The sequence below is a fragment of the Tamandua tetradactyla genome, chromosome 1 (assembly GCF_023851605.1).
Source record: "Tamandua tetradactyla isolate mTamTet1 chromosome 1, mTamTet1.pri, whole genome shotgun sequence".
NCBI classification, from domain to species: Eukaryota; Metazoa; Chordata; class Mammalia; order Pilosa; family Myrmecophagidae; genus Tamandua; species Tamandua tetradactyla.
In genome coordinates this window covers 61505376-61525891 of record NC_135327.1, presented here as the reverse complement: position 1 = coordinate 61525891, position 20516 = coordinate 61505376, and the positions used below count along the sequence as shown (strand labels likewise).

Sequence of the window (20516 nt, the reverse complement as noted above, 5' to 3'; positions counted from 1 at the left end):
TAAATATATTCAATGATCTAAAGCAACCCAATATAAAGAACTAAAGGAAATTAGGAAACACTGTCTTAACAAAATAAAGAGATGGAAATTATTAAAAGGAAGCAAGCAGAAATGAACTGAGATGAAAACTCATCAGATTCAACAGCAAATTTGAACAGGCCAAAAAAAGGATCCATAAATTTGAAGACAATACAACTGAAATTATACAGTATGAGGAGCAGAAAGAACGAAACTATGAAGAAAAATGACAGAGCCTGAGGGAGCCGTGGGACACCATCATAGGTACAACATACTCATCACCGGAGTCCCAGAAGGACGAGAGAAAGCGAGAAAGAGGCAGGAAAAATGTTTGAAGGAATAATGGCCAAATCTAATGAAAGAGATGAATTTAAGCATCCTGGAAATACGACAAACTTTAAGCAGGACAGACTCTGAAAGATCCATTCCAAGATACAGTGTTGCAAAACTGTCAAAATGCAAAGCTAGAGAAGATGTTGAAGGCAAGAGAGAAACGAGTCTTCACATGCACGGCAACCCCGATACGAGTAACACACTTCTAATAAAAAGCAGTGGAGGCCAGAAGTCAGGGAGGCGGCACATTGAGAGACTTTAAAGAAAAAACTGTCTACCAAAAATTCTATACTTGGCATAATTATCCTTCAAAAATAATGGACACGGACAGGCAACCGTGGCTCAGTGGCAGAGTGCCGGAGACCCGGGTTCAATTCCCAGTGCCTGCCCGTGTAAAAAATAAATAAATAAAATAAATAATAAATAAAGGAGACTAAGACATTTACAGATAAACAAAAGCTGAAAGAGATCGTTGCCACAAGACCTAGGCTGCAAGAAATCCCTTTAATGAGTCCATTAGGCTAAAAATGAAAGGATTCTAGATGGTAACAAGGAGCCATACGAAAAAGTAAAGGTAACGTCATATGTAAACATAAAATCCTATATTGTTGTATATATAACAGGCATGAATTAACAGGCAAATGTGTAAAATCACATTTAAACTCGATGTTAATGGACATACAATGTATAAAGATGTAAACTGAGCCAGTAACAAAATAAAGAGGGAGGGAAAGAAATATATGGGAGTAGAGAGTTTGTATACTACCGAAACTAGGTTATTACTACTCAAACCAGGTTGTTATTTTAGGATATTAATTGTAATTAAAAAGGTAACTTCTAATAAAGTTAAAAATATATAAAGAAAAGGAAAGAAGGGAAGCAAATTGTACACTATAAAAATGCAACTAAAAAGGTGACATTTTCCACTGAGCACATGCCATTCAAGTTTTCTGTTGATTGCACCACTATATAAAACAGCAATGCCAAGGGGGTGGGGGGCAAATGAATGTTGTGCACACTTTGAATTACTTTGCATGGTCTCATTTGAGATAATTGGTGTAAGAATCGTTGACTTTGTTTTTACATTTGGAAACATCAAACACAAATGAAAATGAAAAAAAGCAACTACATATTTTTAAAAGATAGTAATGGAATAATTGAGGAACAAAAAGGCTACAAGACATACAGAAAACAAATAGCTAAATGGCAAAAGTAAATCCTTCCTTCTCACTTATTACCTGGATGTCAGTGGAATAAACTCACCTATTAAAAGGCAGTGGATTTAATCCAATCAGTTAAAGACTTTTAAGGGAGAGTTGATGACTTCGACAGTCAGAAGAGAGAATTATTCAGTTTGCAGCCTGCCCTACAGAATTTGGACTTGTGCATCCTGCAGTTGTATCAGACACTTTTATAAATTCTCATATTTACAGATATCTCCTGTTGGTTCTATTTCCTTAAAGAACCCTGACTAATACAGCTTTGGTACTGGGAGTCCTTCTTGGGAAAATTAAAATAATTTTTTAAATATGAAAAATGTGTTTTTGCAATTGGTTTTCTACTCTAATTAGTTTCAAAGGCACTAATGACTCTATTCCCAATAATCAAGGCGGCTCTGACAGTCTGTGACATAAGTTGGCGATACAGATGAACAAAGTATCACCATTTGATTCTCCTAGTCATATGCTTATATGAGACAAGGCTCTGGGTGACAATGTTTTTGACACAGTTACAGAGTTTCGGGGGGGTTAGAGGTATAATGATGTTGGTTGGTTGTGTTAGATACACTGAATATAGTTAGAAGAGAAAAAGATGAACTAAAGTCTTCAAATTTGCAACTTAAACACCATATGAAAGATGTTAAAGTTTCTTTGTGTGCCCTGAAAGAAAATCTTATTTCCTGTGGTCACAGACTTGAGATCTCTGAAAATCAGACCCACAGTCTCGTTATATAAGTAGCAGATTTACGACATAAACTGAATTCTCAACCTTGCAGGATGTCTGCTATTAAAGTAAGGGTTTTGACTGAAAAAGCATGGAATCCTGAAAATTGGACTGGGGTCCTATGGGTTGATAATGATGGCATGGGTTGGAATCCTGGATTCTGCTGAGTTGTTACTAGATAAACCTGTAATGGTGTGTCCTGAGTAAACAGCCACCCCACCTCCAGCCTGCCCTGAGAAACGGGCCCCTCAACCACCACCTAAAGAGATTAACCCTTTCAGTGCCTGCTAAACTTGTAACCACCTCCCCTGGGGAAACAGCCTTCACCCCTCTGTCTGGAGAGATTAATCCTGTTTCACAAGATGAAACTGCAACAAAATGCCCTGAAATAATTGGCTTGAAAGATACTTTTAATGCTTTTCATGACCCACCCCTTGAAGGTTTTTTCCAAGACCTATAACTAGACTAAAGTCCCATCAGGTCCTGAAAGGTGAGGTACAAGATGTGACCCATGAGGAGGTTCACTATATTTCAAAAGAACTGCGAAAGTTTTCCCATTTATACAGACAGAAATCCGGGGAATCGATGTAGTGATGGATATTAAGGGTGTGAAGTAAGCGTGGAAGGAATATGAAGTTGGATTACACTGAATTTTTTATATGGCCTCACTAAGCAGAAATTCTGCATTCAGTGTTGTAGCTCGAGGGGTTAGAAAAGGTGTTAACAGTTAGTTTGGGTGATTAGCTGAAACATGGATCAAGAGGTGGCCAACTGTGCTGGTTTGAAAGGATATATGGCCCCTAGAAAAGCCATGTTTTAATCTAAATCCCATTTCAAAAAAGCAGAATAATCCCTGTTCAATATTGTATGTTTGAAACTGTGATTGGATCGTCTCCCTGGATGATGTGATTTAGTCAAGAGTGGTTGTTAAACTGGATTAGGTGACGACATGTCTCCACCCATTTGGGTGGGTCTTGATTGGTTTACTGGAGTCCTATAAAAGAGGAAATATTTTGAAAAAGACATTCAGAGAGAGCAGAGCAGAATTACATAACCATGAGAAGGAGAGTCCACCAGCCAGCAACCTTTGGAGATGAAGAAGGAAAATGTCTCCCGGGGAGCTTCATGAAACAGGAAGCCAGGAGAAGAAACTAGCAGATGATGCCATGTTTGCCATGTGCCTTCTCACTTGAGAGAGAAACCCTGAACTTCATCGGCCTTCCTGAACCAAGGTATCTTTCCCTGGATGGATACCTTTGATTGGTCATTTCTATAGACTTGTTTTCATTGGGACGTTTTCTCAGCCTTAGAACTGTAAACTAGCAACTTATTAAATTCCTCTTTTTAAAACCCGTTCTGTTCCGGTATATTGCATTCCAGCAGCTAGCAAACTAGAACACCAACATTACCTGAGATGGAAATGCCAGAACTGCCCTGGTATAATGTAGATGAGGGGATCCAGAGGCTTAGAGAGATGGGACTGTTAGTGTGGATTTTTCATGGGAGACTTGCTCACAGGAATGTCCAGAGGACACACCTTTTATCAAGACTCTGAAAAATAAATTTGTGAGACTAGCTCCATCGTCCCTGAAGAGCACTGTAGTTGCTCTTCTCTACAGGTCAGATATTACTATGGGAACTGCTGTCACTGAGCTGGAATCCTTAAGCACAATAGGGATAATTGGATCCTGAGTTGGCAGAAGCCAGGTGACAGCAGTTAATTGCCAGAGACAAGATGGGCATAGCCACCATAATGGACAGCAGACCCAAAACAGCATCCCAAAATACTCAGAGTCAAAAGTCTCTGATTCATAGAGACTTGTGGTGTTAGCTAGTAGATCATGGGGTACCTAGAAGTAAAACAGATGGGCAGTCTTCTAAATTCTTGCGTTGTATAAGCAGAAGAGCTCTAGGTCAAGTGAACTGAAGTCTAACTTTAATTAAAAAAAACAGAGAGTCATGGCCCATTAATCAATTCTCAGACTTGAGACAGATTACAGACCCTTGGATGAAGGAAGGGCCAGTTGTCCTTGGGGAAGGACCCCGTAACACTGCCCAAAATTTACACTGTTGGCATTCCCCCCAGCCTTCCCCAAGGAGACCTACGGCCTTTTACCAGGGTGACTGTGCTTTAGGGGAAAGGAAATGATCAGATATTTGGGGGATTATTAGACACAGGCTCAGAAGCAATATTAATTCCAGGAGACCCAAAACATCACTCTGGTCCACCAATCAGAGTAAGAGCTTATGGAGGCCAGGTGATCAATGGAGTTTTAGCTCAGGTCCGTCTCACAATGGGTCCAGTGGGCCCCTGAACCCATTCTGTGGTTATTTCCCCAGTTCCAGAATGCATAATTGGAATAGACATACTGAGCAACTGGCAGGATCCCCTCATTGGCTCCCGGGCTTGTGGAGTGAGGGCTATTATGGTAGGAAAGGCCAGGTAGAAGCTGCTAGAGCTGCCCCTACCTAGCAAAATAATAAATCATAAGCAATACTGGATTCCTGGAGGGATTGCAGAGATTAGTGTCACTCTTAAGGGGTGGTGATTCCCCCCACAACCCCATTCAACTCTCCTATTTGGCCTGTGCAGAAAACAGATGGGGCTTGGAGAATGACAGTAGATCATCATAAACTTAACCAGGTGATGACTCCAATTGCAGCTGCTGTACTAGATGTGGCATCATTGCTTAAGCAAATCAAAACATCCCTTTTGCCTGGTATGCAGCTATTGATCTGCAAATGCTTTTTTCTCAATAGCCATTAGTAAAGACCACCAAAAGTTTGCTTTCAGGTGGCAAATCCAGCAGTATACATTCACTGTCCTGCCTCAGGGGTATATCAATTCTCCAGCCCTATGTCCTAATCTTGTCCACAGGGGCCTTCATTGTTTCTCCCTCCCACAAAACATCACACTGGTCGGTTATATTGATGATATCATGATGACTGGACCTAGTGAATAGGAAGTAGCAACTACTCTAGATTTATTAGTAAGGTATTTGTGTGTCAGGGGATGGAAGATAAATCCAACAAAAATACTGAGGGGCCTTCCACCTCAGTGAACTTTCTAGATGTCCAGTGATTTGAGGCATGTTGAGATATACCTTATAAGGTGAAGGATAAGCTGTTGCATCTGGCCCCTCCTATGACCAAAAAGGAGGCACAATGCCTAATTGGCTTCTTTGGATTTTGGAAACAACATATACCCCATTTGGGTGTGCTACTCTGGCCCATTTACCACGTGGCCAGAAAAGCTGCTAGTTTTGAATGGGGACCAGAACAAAAGGAGGCTCTGCAACAGGTCCAGGCTGCTGTGCAAACAGCTGTACCACTTGGGCCATTAGATCCAGCAGATCCAATGGTGCTGGAAGTGTCAGTGGCAAGTACAGATGCTGTCTGGAGCCTCTGGCAGGTCCCTACAGGAGAATCACAATGCAGACCCTTAGGATTTTGGAGCAAAGCCTTACCATTTGCTGCAGATAACTACTCTCCTTTTGAGAAACAGTTTTTGGCCTGCTACTGGGCCTCAGTAGATACTGAACGCTTAACCATGGGCCACCAACTTACCATGAGACTTGGGTTGCCTGTCATGAGATGGGTATTGTCTGACCCACCAAGTCAGAAAGTTGGGCATGCGCAGCAGCACTCTATCATAAAATGGAAATGGCATATATGAAATAGGGCCACAGCAGGTCATGAAGGCACAAGTAAGTTACATGAGGAAATGTCCCAAATGCCCATGATCTCCACTCCTGCCACATTACCTTCTCTTTCCCATCCCAGAGCTATGGCTTTTTTGGTGAGTTCCCTAAAATCAGTTGACTGGTTCTAAGAGATAGCTTGGGTCTGGTCTATAGATGGTTCTCCCAATATGCAGGTATCACCTGAAAGAGGACAGTTGCAGCGCTGCAAGCCCCTTTCTGGGCTATTTCTGAAGGACAGTGATGAGGAGAGATCCCCACAGCAGGCAGAACTTCAAGCAGAGCACCTGGTTGCTCATTTTGCTTGGGGAACTGCCCGGAGGTGTGTTGTAAACTGACTCATGAGCTGTTGCTAATGGTTTGGCTGGATGGTCAAAGATTTGAAAAGAACATCATTGGAAAATAGGTTACAAAGAGGTCTGGGGAAGAGGTATGTGGATAGACCTTTCTGAAAGGGCAAAAAACCTGAAGGTATTAGTGTCCTATGTGAATGTTTATCAGAGGGTCACTACAGCAGAAGAAGATTTAATAAATAAGTGGATGAAATGACCTATTCTGTGGATACCAATCAGCCTCTTTCCTCAGCCACTCCTGCCATTGCCCAATGGGCTTATGAACAAAGTGGTCATGGTGGTAGGGATGGAGGTTATGCATGGGCTCAGCAACATGGACTTCCACTCACCAAGACCGACCTGGCCACAGCCACTGCTGAGTGCCCAATCTGTAAGCAGCAGAGACCCACACTCAGTGCCCAATATGGCACCATTCCTCAAGGTGATCAGCCTGCTACCTGGTGGCAGGTTGATTATATTGGACCACTTCCATCATGGAAGGGGCAGCAATTTGTTTTAACTGGAATAGACACATACTCAGGATATGGGTTTGCCTTACCTGCACACAATGCTCCCACAAAAACTACCATCTGTGGATTTATGGAATGCCTTATCCACCATCATGGTATTCCACACAGCACTGCTTCTGATCAAGGAACTCATTTCACAGAAAATGAAGTGCAGGAACAGGCTCATGGAATTCTCTGGTCTTACCATGTTTGCCATCATCCAGAGACAGCAGAATTGACAGAACGGTGGAATGGCCTTTTGAAGACCCAATTATGGCACCAACTAGGTGGCAATACCTTGCAGAGCTGGGGCAATATTCTCCAGGAGGCTTTGTATGCTCTGACTCAGCATCCATTCTACATGCTGTTTTTCCCATAGCCAGAATTCATGGGTCCCAGAATCAAGGGGTGGAAATGGGAGTGGCACCACTCGCTATCACCCCTAGTGATCCACTATGAAATTTTTTGTTTGCTGTCCCTGCGACCTTGAGCTCTGCTGGTCTACAGGTCTTATTCCAAAAGGAGGAGTGCTCCTGCCAGGAGACACAACAGTGATTCCATTGAACTGGAAGTTAAGACTACCACCTGGTCACTTTGGCCTTCTCATGCCTCTAAATCAAAAGACAAGGAAGGGGATTACTGTTCTGACTAGGGTGATTGACCCTGACTATCAGGGGGAAATAGGACTGCAACTACAACAATGGAGGTAAAGAAGAGTTGTCCTGAAATACAAGAGATCCCCTAGGGCATCCTGTGATTAAAGTCAGTGGAAAACTGCAACAACCCAATCCAGGCAGGAATACCAATGGTCCAGAAACTTTAGGAATGAAGGTCTGGGTCACTCCACGAGGCAAAGAACCATGGCCAGCTGAAGTGCTTGCTGAGGGTAAAGGGAACATGGAACGGGTAGTGGAAGAAGGTAGTGATAAATATGAACTACGACCACAGGACCAGTTACAGAAATGAGAACTGTGATAGAACGAATACGTCTTCCATGTTTTGCTGTATTTGTACATAAAGCAAATATCTTTGTTTTCTTCTCTATTATATCCCCTTATGTGATGTAAGTTGTATTGTTCATGTCATATTATATATGTTATAGGACACCAAGTTTAAGAGTGAATATTACCCAAGGACTTGTACCCTGTTCTGGAGAGATTTAGTTTATTTCTGGTTGTACACAGGACAGTTGAGTATTGTTAGGTGAAAAATACATCTGTTATTGTGTTCTGTGTAGATATTAAGTGTGTTTCGGTACAACTGGTTTCATTTGTAATCCTACACATTTACGGTGTGCATTCTGAGAGCCACAGCTGCCAGGGGCCCTGGCACAGAGGGGGCCTGGGGCTGCCTGTCCCGGGAAGAGGGGGCCTGGGGCTGCCTGTCCCAGCCAGGCTCCCTCCCTCCTCTGAGAACTGCCATCTCCTGAAGTTACCAACTGAAGCTCGGCAGAAGCCTGGGGCTCACACGGGGGAAGACTGAGGCGTGTGGCCAGAACAAGGGGTGGCCTGCTGCAGGAGGCGCTCAGGGCTCCTGTCCCCAGCTTGGCCTGGCCAGTGTGAACAGCAGCCTCTGGGTGGCGGAGGCGAGCCACAGACTGGCTGAGCGGCCTGATGGCCAGACAGGGAGCACACTGCAGCCGGCTGGTAGTGGCTCCAGGTCACGGGACCTCAGGGGGGTCACACCCCAGCTGGCAGCCTTGGTCTTACCTGTAGGGTGGCTTCCTCCTCAGAGGGGCTCCCCAGCAATACAAGCCCCTCTTGGGGTGCTCCTGGGCCACCAGACCCATCCTACACCTGCAGGAAGGGGGCGCCCACCCTCATACCCCAACCTCAGAACAATTGGTATCCTTCAGCCCAGGCACTCACCCAGGAGCCTGGTGCTTCCCAGGACACACAGTAGGTGCCCAATAAATGCCTGAGTGAGGGGCAGATGGACGGATGGAGGAGGAAGGAAAGGGGCGGGTGCACGGAGGGGCACAGGCAGGTGTGGGGTGGCAGGAGATGACACCAACATTGGAACCCGTCTGACCCCTGGACCCCATGCCCTAGGGCCCAGCCGGGCTCCCTCCATGGCTCTGGCCTGAAGGCATGACCCACAGCCCCCCACCTCGGGAGTTCACTCTCCTGGGTCTCTGCATGAGCTTCCTGGGTACCCTTACCTCCAGCACCACGTGGCAAACTCCTACCCAGGCTTCAAAACCCATTCAAACACCTCCCATCTCTGAACGCTTCTGACCCCAAGGCACAAACTCCACCAGGTCCCACAACAAGAAACATACTCTCTTCCTAGGGTCAAGGCTTCCATGGGGTCTGAGGATAGGCAAAAGTCCATACCCTTCCACAGAGGATAGACCAACAGAACACTAGACCCCAGGCCTGGGGCTGAGTTCACCACAGCTCTTCCTTAAGGGATTTTGCCTCCTCCTCCAGGGAGACTTCCATGCATTGCTTCCAACAGGCAGCTCATTCAGTGATGTCTATGGAAAGAGATACTTGGACCTGCCCTCTATGAGGACCACAGCCCTGTCCTGGGTCGGACCGGAGAGACGTACCCCAGTGCGGGGAGCGGGAGCTGGAGGGGCAGACATGGGCTGGCCACGCCCAGCAACTACCCAGGGGCTCCTCCCAGCAAGCCAGGAGCACCTTTGGCCCAGGAGCCCACCCCTTCCCCTTCCCCGCCCCCTGCCCACGTGAGACATGGGAAACCCGGGACATTTATTTTTCTATTTGTGTCCCCGCCACCCCCGCCTGCCCAGGGTTGGCCGTGACCCTAGCGGGTCGGCGTCCGCGCTTCCTTCTGGCCAGGGCAGGGGCTGCGGTGGGAAGGCCCAAGCTACTGAGCTCACACAGAGCCCCCCCTCGCTTCCCATGACCCCGGGAAGGGGGCTGGCTGGCAAGGGCTGGGGCGAAGTGCCTCACTCCATTAATGAGCCCCCCATCCTGCTGGCCCTCCCCAGCCCAGGCATCTCTAGCTGTCCCAACACCCCACCTCATCAGACACTTCCATCCAAAGGGGTGCCACAGGGGCTCTGAGGAGCCTCTCTGAGGCCAGGTGAGGCAGATGGGCTGAGCCTTAGGGCCCGAGGGGGCTGCTTCTGCTCGGCCGGCTGTCACCACTGGGGCTGGGTGGGGCCTCCCACTCTAGGAGCCTCGATCCCCCATTCTGCAGAGTGGGACAGCTGCCCCCTGGGCAGGGTCTCATGGAAAGTCCCCAGCCTTGGCCCTGGTCCAGCACCACCCCCCAACCCCAGGCAGAGCTGGGGGGAGGCAACGGCATCCCCCAGAGGCCTCAGCCGCTGCTCCAGGGCTCACTTTAACAATGAGCTTCCCCCACACAATTCCCAGAAACGCTGCCTCCCGCCCTGCCAGTGGCTACCCCACCCTCCCCTCCCCAGGGCCCCGGCAGCACAGGGGTCAGGGGCTGTGGGTGAAGGTGCAGAGCTGACTCACAGGGGGGCAAACCCAGGGGCCCTGCAGCCCCGCCTGCCCAGGGCCCAAGCACACTGGCCCCCACCCTACCCTTGAAGAGAGGAGCACCGCCCCCCCTCCCCCAGCTCCTCTTGGCTGGGGTCAGCCCGTCCTTCCTGCCTCGCAGCCTGTCACCACCCAGCAGTGGTGCCTGGGCTGGGGAGCCAAGTCAGCTCCCCTTCCCCTGCTCACAGCCCCACCAAGTACCCAAGTCTTGCTCAGAGAAAAGCCAGATCTTTGTCCCCTGAGCCCCCCATACCCACTCCAGGTGCTCTTCCCATCTCCCTGCCCTGGGGCCTTTGCATGCCCCCAGCATGAGACATTCCCCCCCACCCACGGTTCCTCCCACCTTTCTGTCAGGAGGTGGCTAAATGCCACACCAAGGAAGGGCCACATCTACCCCAGCACCCCCATACCTGGCACCACCCCCTGCAGCCTGGGTCACTGCTGAGTGCCCCAAATTCTGGCCTTTCTGCAAACGTCCTGCAGCTTGCCAGGACGGAGGACCCATAGCCGATGCTGAACGAGGAACAAACAAGCGAGGAAATGATTCCTGCCTGAGCCAGGGGGTGGGAGGTTGGGGGGTCGGGTGCTTGACTGTGTCCCCAGCACATCTGGCTGTCCCAGCCTGCTGAGCTACCAAAGTCAGGGCAGTGGCAGAAAAGACATGCACAGCTGCAGACTTGGCCCCCGCAGCACCAAGCTGGGGCGAGGGCCGGGCAGGGTGGCTGCCCGGGGGTCACCTGGGGTCACTACTAGAGGGATGACTGTGGGGGCTTCTTGGGATCACCTGGAGTGACCACATGGGGCTGACCCAGGGGGTGACCGCTGGGGCACCCTGTACCTACTTCTACCCTGGTTTCCCCCTCCCTGGTTCCCAGGGGGGCTGGCCTCACTGCATTCCCTGCGGGCTGCTGTCACACAGAGCCCAGTAGGGGAGGGTGGGGCCAGGGCTGTCAAGGTGGCCCTGTGCAGGGCACATAGAGGGCCACCTGGGGCCAGACACACAGGTGTGCAGAGGGGAGCCCCTCCCTGAGGAATGCAATGCTCAGAGCCCTCCACCCCAGGCCCGAGACGCCAAGTCAAGGCTGTCAACACAGGTGGCCTTGGGGACACAGCCGGGTGGGGGACTGAGGGATGCGGTCATTACAGGGGCCGGCCGGGCGGCGGGGACCAGGAGGCCGCCTTCCTTCCTGAGCACTGCTTCCTGGCCCAGCCCTGCCGTTGCCACGGAAACCAGGGCTGCCGCCCCTGCCTGTTCCCATGGAGCCCCAGCTGCATGGGGGGCAGGGAGGCCACACAGACGGTGGCTGCCAATCATATGACCCCCAAGACACCCCACTCTCATCCAGCACCCCAAAAGTTCCCTGCTCAGAATCCCGGGACACCCATTGCTGCAGAGGCCGCACTCGGCCCGCGGCCAACTGGAGGCAGGTCCCCATGACCCACGCTGCCCCAGAAGGCACCTTGACTCACAGCACCCCAACATCTCACAGCACCACACCCTCGCCCTCCCCCACCTCAGGCTCCAGACCCTCACCCAGCCCCAGATGCCCTCCTGGCAGGGGTCACCCAGTTCCTGCCCCACCCCCGCTTGAGGGCACCTCGAGGGTGCTTACTGGACACATGGGCGGCAAGTGGCCCCTGCAGACCAACCGACACTTGTAAGGGCCTCAGCAGGTGAATTCGCTCACCTGCCTGAGTTCACGCAGGCAGACCTGCTCATGCCTCCCTGACCTCCTCTAGAAGGACACTGGCCACATGTCAGGGCATCCAGTGGCCCTGCTCACGCCAGGCTCCGCCTCCCAAGACTGCGCAGGAAAGCCCAGGCCGTGGACCACTGTCCCCAGGTGAGGCCCCCAGGTCCACTGAACCTGGTTGGGCACTGGCTGAGAGACATAGCTGCCCACAGGTGCCCCTGGATCTGGGAGACCTCCCTGCACCCCCACCCCCTGCGCCTACAACCGTAGCTGCGCAGAGAGCAGCACACCAGCCCCAGACAGGGCGCCCTGGGTCCAGAGCCATAGCTTGGGGGACCACCCCCGGCGCCCACCCCCACCGCAGGGCCCCACCCCCACCCTGGGCCCGCACCAGGCGATGACAGTAATTGGTCCCAGCTCCACGGCTTCTGCAGTCGCCAGGGCCAGGCTGGTGGAGCCTGTGCGGTCTGCGCCCCGGGCAGCGCCTGGGAGGTCCCGCCACCCCCCTGGAGCTGAGCAGAGCCCCCACCCAGAGCCCCCAATAAGACTACCCAGAATGCTTGGCAGGGCTCACCCGCAGGGATCCAGGCTAGGGGAAGGTGGGGATCAGGCAGCCTCCTCCCCACGTCCCTGTCTGAGGCTGAGGGGGACACTCAGCATCCCTCCCAGACCAGGCCAGCCTGAGGGGGGCCAGAAACTTGGGGACCATCCTAGACTTGAGAACCACCCCCTCCCTTAGGGGCGCCAGCTTGGAGGACAGATGGGCGTTGGGGACCCTCCCCCCTACTGTTGGACACTCAGAGCAGGACTCCCCCTTGTCCATGCTCGGTGCGAATCCCAGGCAGCCCTCAACCCCCGGGTCCACCTCACCCCACACACAGGCAGACACACACAGACAGGACCACAGACATATGTACCCAGAACACGCAGGGACCACCCACAGAGACCAGCATCCAACGCCTGGGGCTGGGCTACGCCCACAAAAGCCCTCGCTCAGCCAAGGGAGCCCCCAGCCCAACAGCCCCCAGGTCAGGGCCACCCCTACTGCTGTCCCCACCCTGTATGCTTCCCCATCTGGACAGTGTGTCGGGCCATAAGTCCTAACCGTGCCAGGCAGCATACACCTGAGGACGGCCTGACCCAGCAAGGGGAAGCAGGCGCTCCAGGAGGTTCCCACCCTGCACCCCCGCCGCCCCCCCAGCTCACAGGACCCAACAGAGGACACCTGGGCCGCAAAGCCCAGCCAAGAGGGAGGGTCAGTGGTTGGTGCCAGGCAAGGCAGCCGTCCCGGTGGGGCCCATGGGGTGTTGAGGTAATGCTGGACCCTGCCCTGTCCATGCTCCCAACAGCTCGGGCAGCTCCAGCCTCTCAGGGGCTGCAGAGCAGGTGGGCAGGGCCCCCAAGGGGACTGCAAATCTGTTCCATGTGCAGGTACCACAACAGAGGAGGCCAGAGCAACGTTGGTCCAGCCCAGCCATTGCCCAGGAGAACCCTGTGGTCCCAGGACCCCATGAGGCTGCAAGCAGAGGGGGCCCAGGTGCAAGCTCCACCACAGCCCCCATCAGGGGCCACCCACCTGACCCTGAGCCAGAAGAGAGCTGGGGAGGAAGAAGGAGATGCCAGCAAGTGTCTGGGGCAGGGGGCAGGGTACCCCCTGCCTGGCCCCTGCATGGGGCAAAGCCACCTCCAAGTGCCCTGAGTCCCATTCACAGTAGGTCCTGGGGACCCAACCAGGCTCTGAGAGATCTGGAAACCGTTCTCGGAAGTCCAGTCCTTTAATGCATGGGCTGGACAATCCCTGCTGAGGTCAGAAAGGAGAGAGCATGCCATGGGGACAGGATAGACACAACTTTCCTGGGAGGATAGCAAAGCAGGAACAGCCACGGGTGGTGGGGGGGAGGGGGAGCAGGGGGTGCTGTAGAATCCGCAGAGGGACCGACCACCCCATTCCTCCGGACTGGCTGTGCAGGAGCTGAAGGGGGCTCCCAGCTCTGCCCACCACAGAGGCCTGGAGCTGCCCACATCTGTGCGTAGGGCAGCTGGTACTTGGTGCAGAGGAGGAGGTGGTCAGGGGAATAGTCACAAGGACCAAGAGCCCCAGTGTCCCAGCCCAGAGCCCAGTAGAACCCCCACTGGGTTATGGGGGAGGGTGGCTGGCGCCCAGGGAAAGGCCCCTGGCTCCTTGGGGTGGGGAGACACAGCAAGCAGCTGGGAAGCTAGAGGCCCTAGCCCCCGCCCTCTCTCCCGGGCAAGCCCCTCCGTCGGCGGCCGCAATGGTGGCCTGGGCTGTGGGGACTCGACAGCTGACCCACTCCCCTCGCGACAAGCCTCCTGCCGGCTGTTCTCCCCGCTGCGGCCTCCCTCCCCGGGTCTCCGTTTGGGCAGGTGATGAGAGGATGGCCTCCAACTCTGCCGAGGGCTGGGAGGGGCTGCGGGACGTCCTGTGGCCGAGAAGCGTGCGCCCGCCCCAGTGCGCTCCTTCCAGCCTGACGCCGCTGGGAGCTGGGTCCCCCCAGCCCAGCCCCGCGGTGGGGGGGGGTGTTGCATGCGGCAGACGCGGACGCTATCACCCTCCCCCATGGCCGCCACGGCTGCCTCCAAAGAGGAACCCCTTCCAGAGCCTTGTCCACTTGGCGGGGGGGCGGGGGGGGGGGAGGGGGTCTGCCCCTCAGAGAGGGCGCGGGGAGCGCGCGGCAGGATCCGGTCCTGGCCGGAGAAGAAAGGAGCTGCGCAGAGGGGCGGCCCCGGTCCGCCCCGCCCCTCCCGTCCCGCCGCCGATTGGCCCCGCGCCGCTATATCTGGGCGCCCGCCCGGCGCGAGGCCGCCGCCAGTCCCCACCGCCACCCACCTACCCGTCCCGGTCCGCCCGTCGGTCCGCCCGGCCCGCAGTGCCCGCCGTCGCCGCCCACCGCGCTCCCGCGCTCCGTTCCGCCCCGGCCGCGCCTAGCTGGAATGCAGAGATCGCCGCCCGGCTACGGCGCACAGGACGACCCGCCCGCCCGCTGCGACTGTGCATGGGCCCCGGGAGCCGGGGCCGCCGCTGAGCCGCGCGGCCTCCCTGCCGCCAACGCCCCGGCCACTGCCGCCGCACCCGCCTCGCCGCGCAGCCCGCCGCGCAGCCCCCCGCGCAGCCCCGAGCCCGGGCGCTATGGCCACAGCCCGGCCGGCCGCGGGGAGCGCCCGGCAGCGGACGAGTCGCGCATCCGGCGGCCCATGAACGCCTTCATGGTGTGGGCGAAGGACGAGCGCAAGCGGCTGGCGCAGCAGAACCCCGATCTGCACAACGCGGTGCTCAGTAAGATGCTGGGTGAGCGCGGAAGGGGGCCGGGGCGGGGGAGGGAGGAAGAGAGGGGGCGCGGGGCCAGGAGACAGGATGGAGCCTCTCCTTCCCTCGGGGGCCTGCGCCGGCCGGGCCCAGGCTAGGGGCGGGGGCCGGGAGCTGGGTGGGACTAGTGCCCTCCCCTGGCGGCGCGCCCAGGGCGCATGGAGGGCCCAACTCCTTAGCCGCCTCGGCGCCCGACGGCGGCCCAGTGACCGGCGCCCGTTACCCGCAGGCAAAGCGTGGAAGGAGCTGAGCGCAACGGAGAAGAGACCCTTCGTGGAGGAGGCGGAGCGGCTGCGTGTGCAGCACCTGCGCGACCACCCCAACTACAAGTACCGGCCGCGCCGCAAGAAGCAGGCGCGCAAGACCCGGAGGCTGGAGCCCGGCCTCCTGCTCTCGGGCCTGGCCCCGCCACCTCCACCGCCGCCGCCGCCCCCCGAGGCCTTTGCCGCGGCGTCTGGCCCGGCCCGCCCCTACCGCGAGCTGCCCCCGCTGGGCGCCGAGTTCGACGGCCTGGGGCTGCCTACGCCCGAGCGCTCGCCGCTGGACGGCCTAGAGCCAGGCGAGGCCGCTTTCTTCCCGCCGCCCCCGGCGCCTGAGGACTGCGCGCTGCGGGCCTTCCGCGCGCCCTACGCACCCGCCGAGCTGCCCAGGGACCCAGGCGGCTGCTATGGGGCGCCCCTGGCCGAGGCGCTCAGGACCGCGCCCCCCGCCGCGCCGCTGGCCGGCCTCTATTACAGCGCTCTGGGCGCTCCCGGCCCGGGGCCGTTCTCTGGCCCGCTGTCGCCGCCGCCAGAGGCCCTGCCGCTGGAGAGCACGGAGCCCCTGGGGACTGCCGCCGACCTGTGGGCCGACGTGGACCTCACTGAGTTCGACCAGTATCTCAACTGCAGCCGGACTCGGCCTGACGGCGCGGGGCTCACGTACCCTGTGGCGCTGGCCAAGCTGGCCCCCCGGGCTATGTCGTGTCCCGAGGAGAGCAGCCTGATATCTGCGCTGTCCGACGCTAGCAGCGCCGTCTACTACAGTGCGTGCATCTCGGGCTAGGCCGGGCCTGGCCGCCTGGCGCACAGGTTTCTCGCCCAGCTCTGCTACAGCTGTCTGCGAGTCACTGCTCTCTCTCTGTCGCGGGTGTGTGTTCCGGGTGCCTGTAGCAGCCCCGCAGGAACGCGTACCCATTCTGCATCCCCAGCCACTTCTCTGGGCTCGTGGCCACCCACTGTAGGGAACATTGCGTGGGGCACCCAGTCCTGGGTTTCCAGGAAGCCCGGGACTAGGACTCCTCGCCCTGCTCTGCCAGGGTTCTGTTTCTTGAAGCACCTAATCTTTTCCTGCAGTGCATTTTCTAGAAGCACACTGATTTTTTTTTACCATGCCTTTTTTATATGCATAATACAATATATTTAATTTTTAATTAAACTTTTTAACTTTTCCTTCCAAGGGGTGTATCTAATCAGAAGCATCAATGTAGCAGGGCATTCTCAATGCCAGGAAGAACAATGCTGGCCTTCTTAAAAAGGAGGCGCTGAGTGCTGGGTTCCTAGCTGGCACCCTGGGACCCTTGGCAGGCCAGACCTGCCCCCAATAAGCTTCTCGCCCCCCTCCCCCTACACGTGAGTCTGTGCAGCAGCCTGGGGTGGGGGCGGGGCTGCAGCAGGTCCTCAAAAAGGGGCCCTGGACATGCCTCCGAGTTCCCAGAGACTGGTGTCCCAGCTTGGTCCTTCATGACCACTGCCCCCACCCCCACGTCTGTCTCAGCACCCTCAGCTGCTCCCTTCTCTGGGTGGGTGGAGGACATGATGTGTGGACCTGCCACCTTCCCAGCCCTCCATTCCTCTTGAGTCTTCTGCCTTAAAGCTCCTGCCAGGTCCAGGGACTGGATGAGGCTGGCAGAGCCCCCACCTGAGTGCACACCTGGGGAGGGCATCACAGGGCCAGGGCAGGGGGCTCTAGCCTCACAGCCCAGAGCCCCCAGCTGCTTCCCTGTGACCCTGCTGAGGGGCTCACATGCTCAGGGATTGCTGCTGACAGTGACCGCCAGAGATTTTCCCCAGGAGAGTCCTCCACACACGCTCACACTCCTCCGGCCAGCCATCCTCATCGACGAGGGAATCCTGAACTCTCTTGTCCATTCTGCCCCAGCCCTGCGTGCTCCCATCCTGGTGCTGTGCTCATTCGTGGCTCAGCCACTGGGGCACCACTCCCCACGGGGCAGCGGGTGGTCAGGCGGGCCCCTGTGAGGCTCTGTGCAGTTCCACATGTGTGGAAAAGGTGCCCTGTGTGTGTGTGTGTGCAAGGGTGACGCTCCAGTGGTGCCGTCAGTGTTGATGCCTGCAGGTGTGCACAAGCCTCAGTGCCCCTGGACATGGGTCTGTGCACCTGGAGGGTGGGATAAACGGGGGTGGGGAGCTGTTTTATAGATGCCCTACCCCTCAGAAGATAGAACTGGGGACCCACCCATCCCCTTCCCATTGGCACCGGGCCCAAGATACTCAGACAGAGAGAGACAGACAGAAAGGGACAGAAGTAGACAAGGACAAACAGAACAAGAGCAGGCAGGAAGGCAGGAGGTAGACTCCAAGCTGGACAAGGAACACACAGAAATCAACAGGCTGCCCAGAGACGCCTGCTCTACTGCTTCAACCCGTGGAAATAGCTCCTCCTAGAGCCTTGCTGCTTGGTCAGGGGCATTTTCTGTCCTGTATATTCCACCCCAGAGATACCCGTAGACACACCCAGAGAGGGGTGCCAGACAAGCAGACGGCGTTTCCATCTGCATCTCTCATGTGTTTCCTGGTGCAGGCACCAGGACACAAGTTCAGCTTTGGTCTACTCAGCCGGTCCCCATCCCTCCCAGGATCTGCCCCTTGAGGCTGTGTCTATGCTGGGTGAGAGCAGAGCTGGGAGTCCCTCTGCCAAGAGCCAGAGGCTGGAGGCTGGGGGTGGCCAGTAGCTGAATCAGAAGGGGACACAAAAGGGGCCTGGCCAGGCTCCCTGTGTGGCTCCCGTGGGAGGTAGCTGGTTCCAGCAGCGGCAGCTCCACTGTCGCAGATGGGTGGGGCTCCTCACAGGACCCTCTGCCTGGCCCCTTCCTGAGGAGACCCCATCCCCTGTGTTCCCAGGCTGGACCATGGTCCTACTTCTCCACCTGGCTCCAGCCCTCTGCACCAACTTCCAAGCCCTCCCCCAAGGGTCCGAGAGGGAAGACCCCCCCCCCCCCCAGCACCTGATGAGTTAGGTCAGCCAGGGCAGACCCAGGCAGCCTAGCTCCTGGCGGGAAGTTCTCGCCGCCCTGTTGGCACTGGCTGAGGCCCCCCTTCCCTACCCCAGGCCCGGGACCCAGCCTGTCCCTAGAGAGATATCATCAGGCAGTGGCGGGGGTGGGGGGTGTTAGGCAGGGAAAGTGGGGCTGAAAGCAGGTGCTGGGCACGTGGGGGGCACCAGCGCAGCCACGCACACCTGCAGCTGCATGTGCAGGGCCCCATACTTACCAGCTACCACACCTGGCCCCAACGAGGTCGTGCTGGGTGGGGCAAAGAGAGCATGTGCGTTTGGGGGCCCAAGTCACCATGTGGATGCAGAGAGCTTCCCCCCCTTCCATCTCTCCACCTCAACTGGATGAGAATTCTAAACTCCAACCACTTCGTTTCCATTTCACAAAATCTACATATATGTTTCCAGTTTCAAACACAATGGTTTTTAGTATCTTTGCATGTTGTATAACCTAGAAGCTGATTTTAGAAGTTCTTCATCACCCCCAAAAAGAAACTCCATACCCAGTAGCAGTCGCTCCCTATTTCTCCCGTTTCCCCACACCTGCCGGCAGAGGCAGCCACTGTCCTGCTTTCTGTCCCTAAGGATTTGCCTCCTCTGGATGTTTCCTGGCACAGGAACCCTGCGGTATGTGGCCTTTTGTAACTGCTTCTTTCACTTCGCATCCCGGCACTGGCGCCTCCTCGTTGTGGCGGGGATCAGAACAACACGTCTTTGGGCGGAACAGTGTTCACCTGCTGACCTGCACTTGGGTTCTCTCTACCTCTGGCCATCGGGGACACCCATGTACAAGCATTTGCACGGATGTGTGTTTTCTTTAAAATCTATGTGAATTTACATGTCTAATGACCAAATTTGAACAAGCTCCTATGTTAGAGCAGTTCCCCACAAAGGGGGAGTCTACAGGGGCTGACTTCCTATCCCAAATAGTTCCCCCAACACCAAGGCTCTTTAGAGGTGACTCAACCCTTGCCCCAGGCTACGCCCTCCCCCCAGGCAGCCAAGCCGGGCCGAGGAGTGGGCTCCAGGCCAGAAATGGAGGGTCTTGGCCAAGTGGGGGAGGCCAAAGCTCTAAGCCCAGGACGGGGGCTGGGGGACACAGTGGAAGGGCCATGTTTCCTTCCCATTGTGTCGGCACCGCTCTGGCTTCCTCTATCCCCAGCGACCTCAGCACAAACACGGGCCCCCAGGGAGCCGCACACAGCGGCTGGGACAGAGCCTCCAGGTGTCCTGCCTCTCCACTCCTGCCAGGACGCCACGCCACCGCCCCTCTCCCGTCTCCCGTGCCCCCCACGCCCCTGTCCGCCTGCGTGAGAAAACAGGAAGGGGCGCACGGCAGCGGCACTGGGGGGAAGAACAGGCAGCGCAGGAAGCGCAGGAAGCGGGCGCCAGGCGCGGCGCTTATCTCGGCGCGCAGCCCTGCACCCGGAGCCCCAGCCTGACGCCACGCGGCCAGAGACGGGGGCGCCAAGGGCGGCAGCACTACTCGGCAGACACCCCAGGGTGCCCCACAGGGCCCCTCACTTTGCAGGCACAGCTGTCACAGCTAAGATGGGGGGGGGTTGGGCACAAAGGCCAGGTCAGGATTCCACTGACTCAGGTTGCGCATCTCCCATGAATGTGAACAGAGGTTCCCCCAAGACAGCTGGGAGGCCACTGGGCCCGGTCCAGTTGGCAGGGTGTCCCCCCTCAACCCACACGTGCACTGAGCCCCTACTTCATTCTCCAAAATCCTGACCTTCCCACTTCTCCCCAAACACCCCCCCCCGCCCCCACACACACAGGTGCAACCTCCTGCCTCGTTCTTCCAGGTTATTATATGGGGGGAGGGGTACTGGGAGTTGTTTGTTTCTGTGTTTATTTACAAAGCATGGTCTTTTCCTGGGGAAGGGGCAGGATGAGGATGGGCCTCTC

At 55.8% G+C, this 20516-nt stretch overlaps 1 protein-coding gene across 1 annotated transcript; it reads left to right on the top strand.

Annotated features, from left to right (window-relative positions):
- The first annotated feature begins 14878 nt into the window (after positions 1 to 14878).
- On the top strand, positions 14879 to 16762 carry SOX18 (SRY-box transcription factor 18). Its single transcript, XM_077117623.1, has 2 exons — positions 14879 to 15314; positions 15562 to 16762. Exons 1-2 carry the CDS (start codon positions 14960 to 14962, stop codon positions 16374 to 16376), a joined length of 1170 nt encoding a protein of 389 aa, XP_076973738.1. The 5' UTR covers positions 14879 to 14959; the 3' UTR covers positions 16377 to 16762.
- Positions 16763 to 20516: the final 3754 nt, after the last annotated feature.

Coding starts and splice junctions, on each gene's coding strand:
- SOX18 (XM_077117623.1), top strand. CDS start 14,960: ATGCAGAGATCGCCGCCCGGCTACGGCGCACAGGACGACCCGCCCGCC. Junction 15,315..15,561: donor GGTGCTCAGTAAGATGCTGG/GTGAGCGCGGAA, acceptor CGTTACCCGCAG/GCAAAGCGTGGAAGGAGCTG.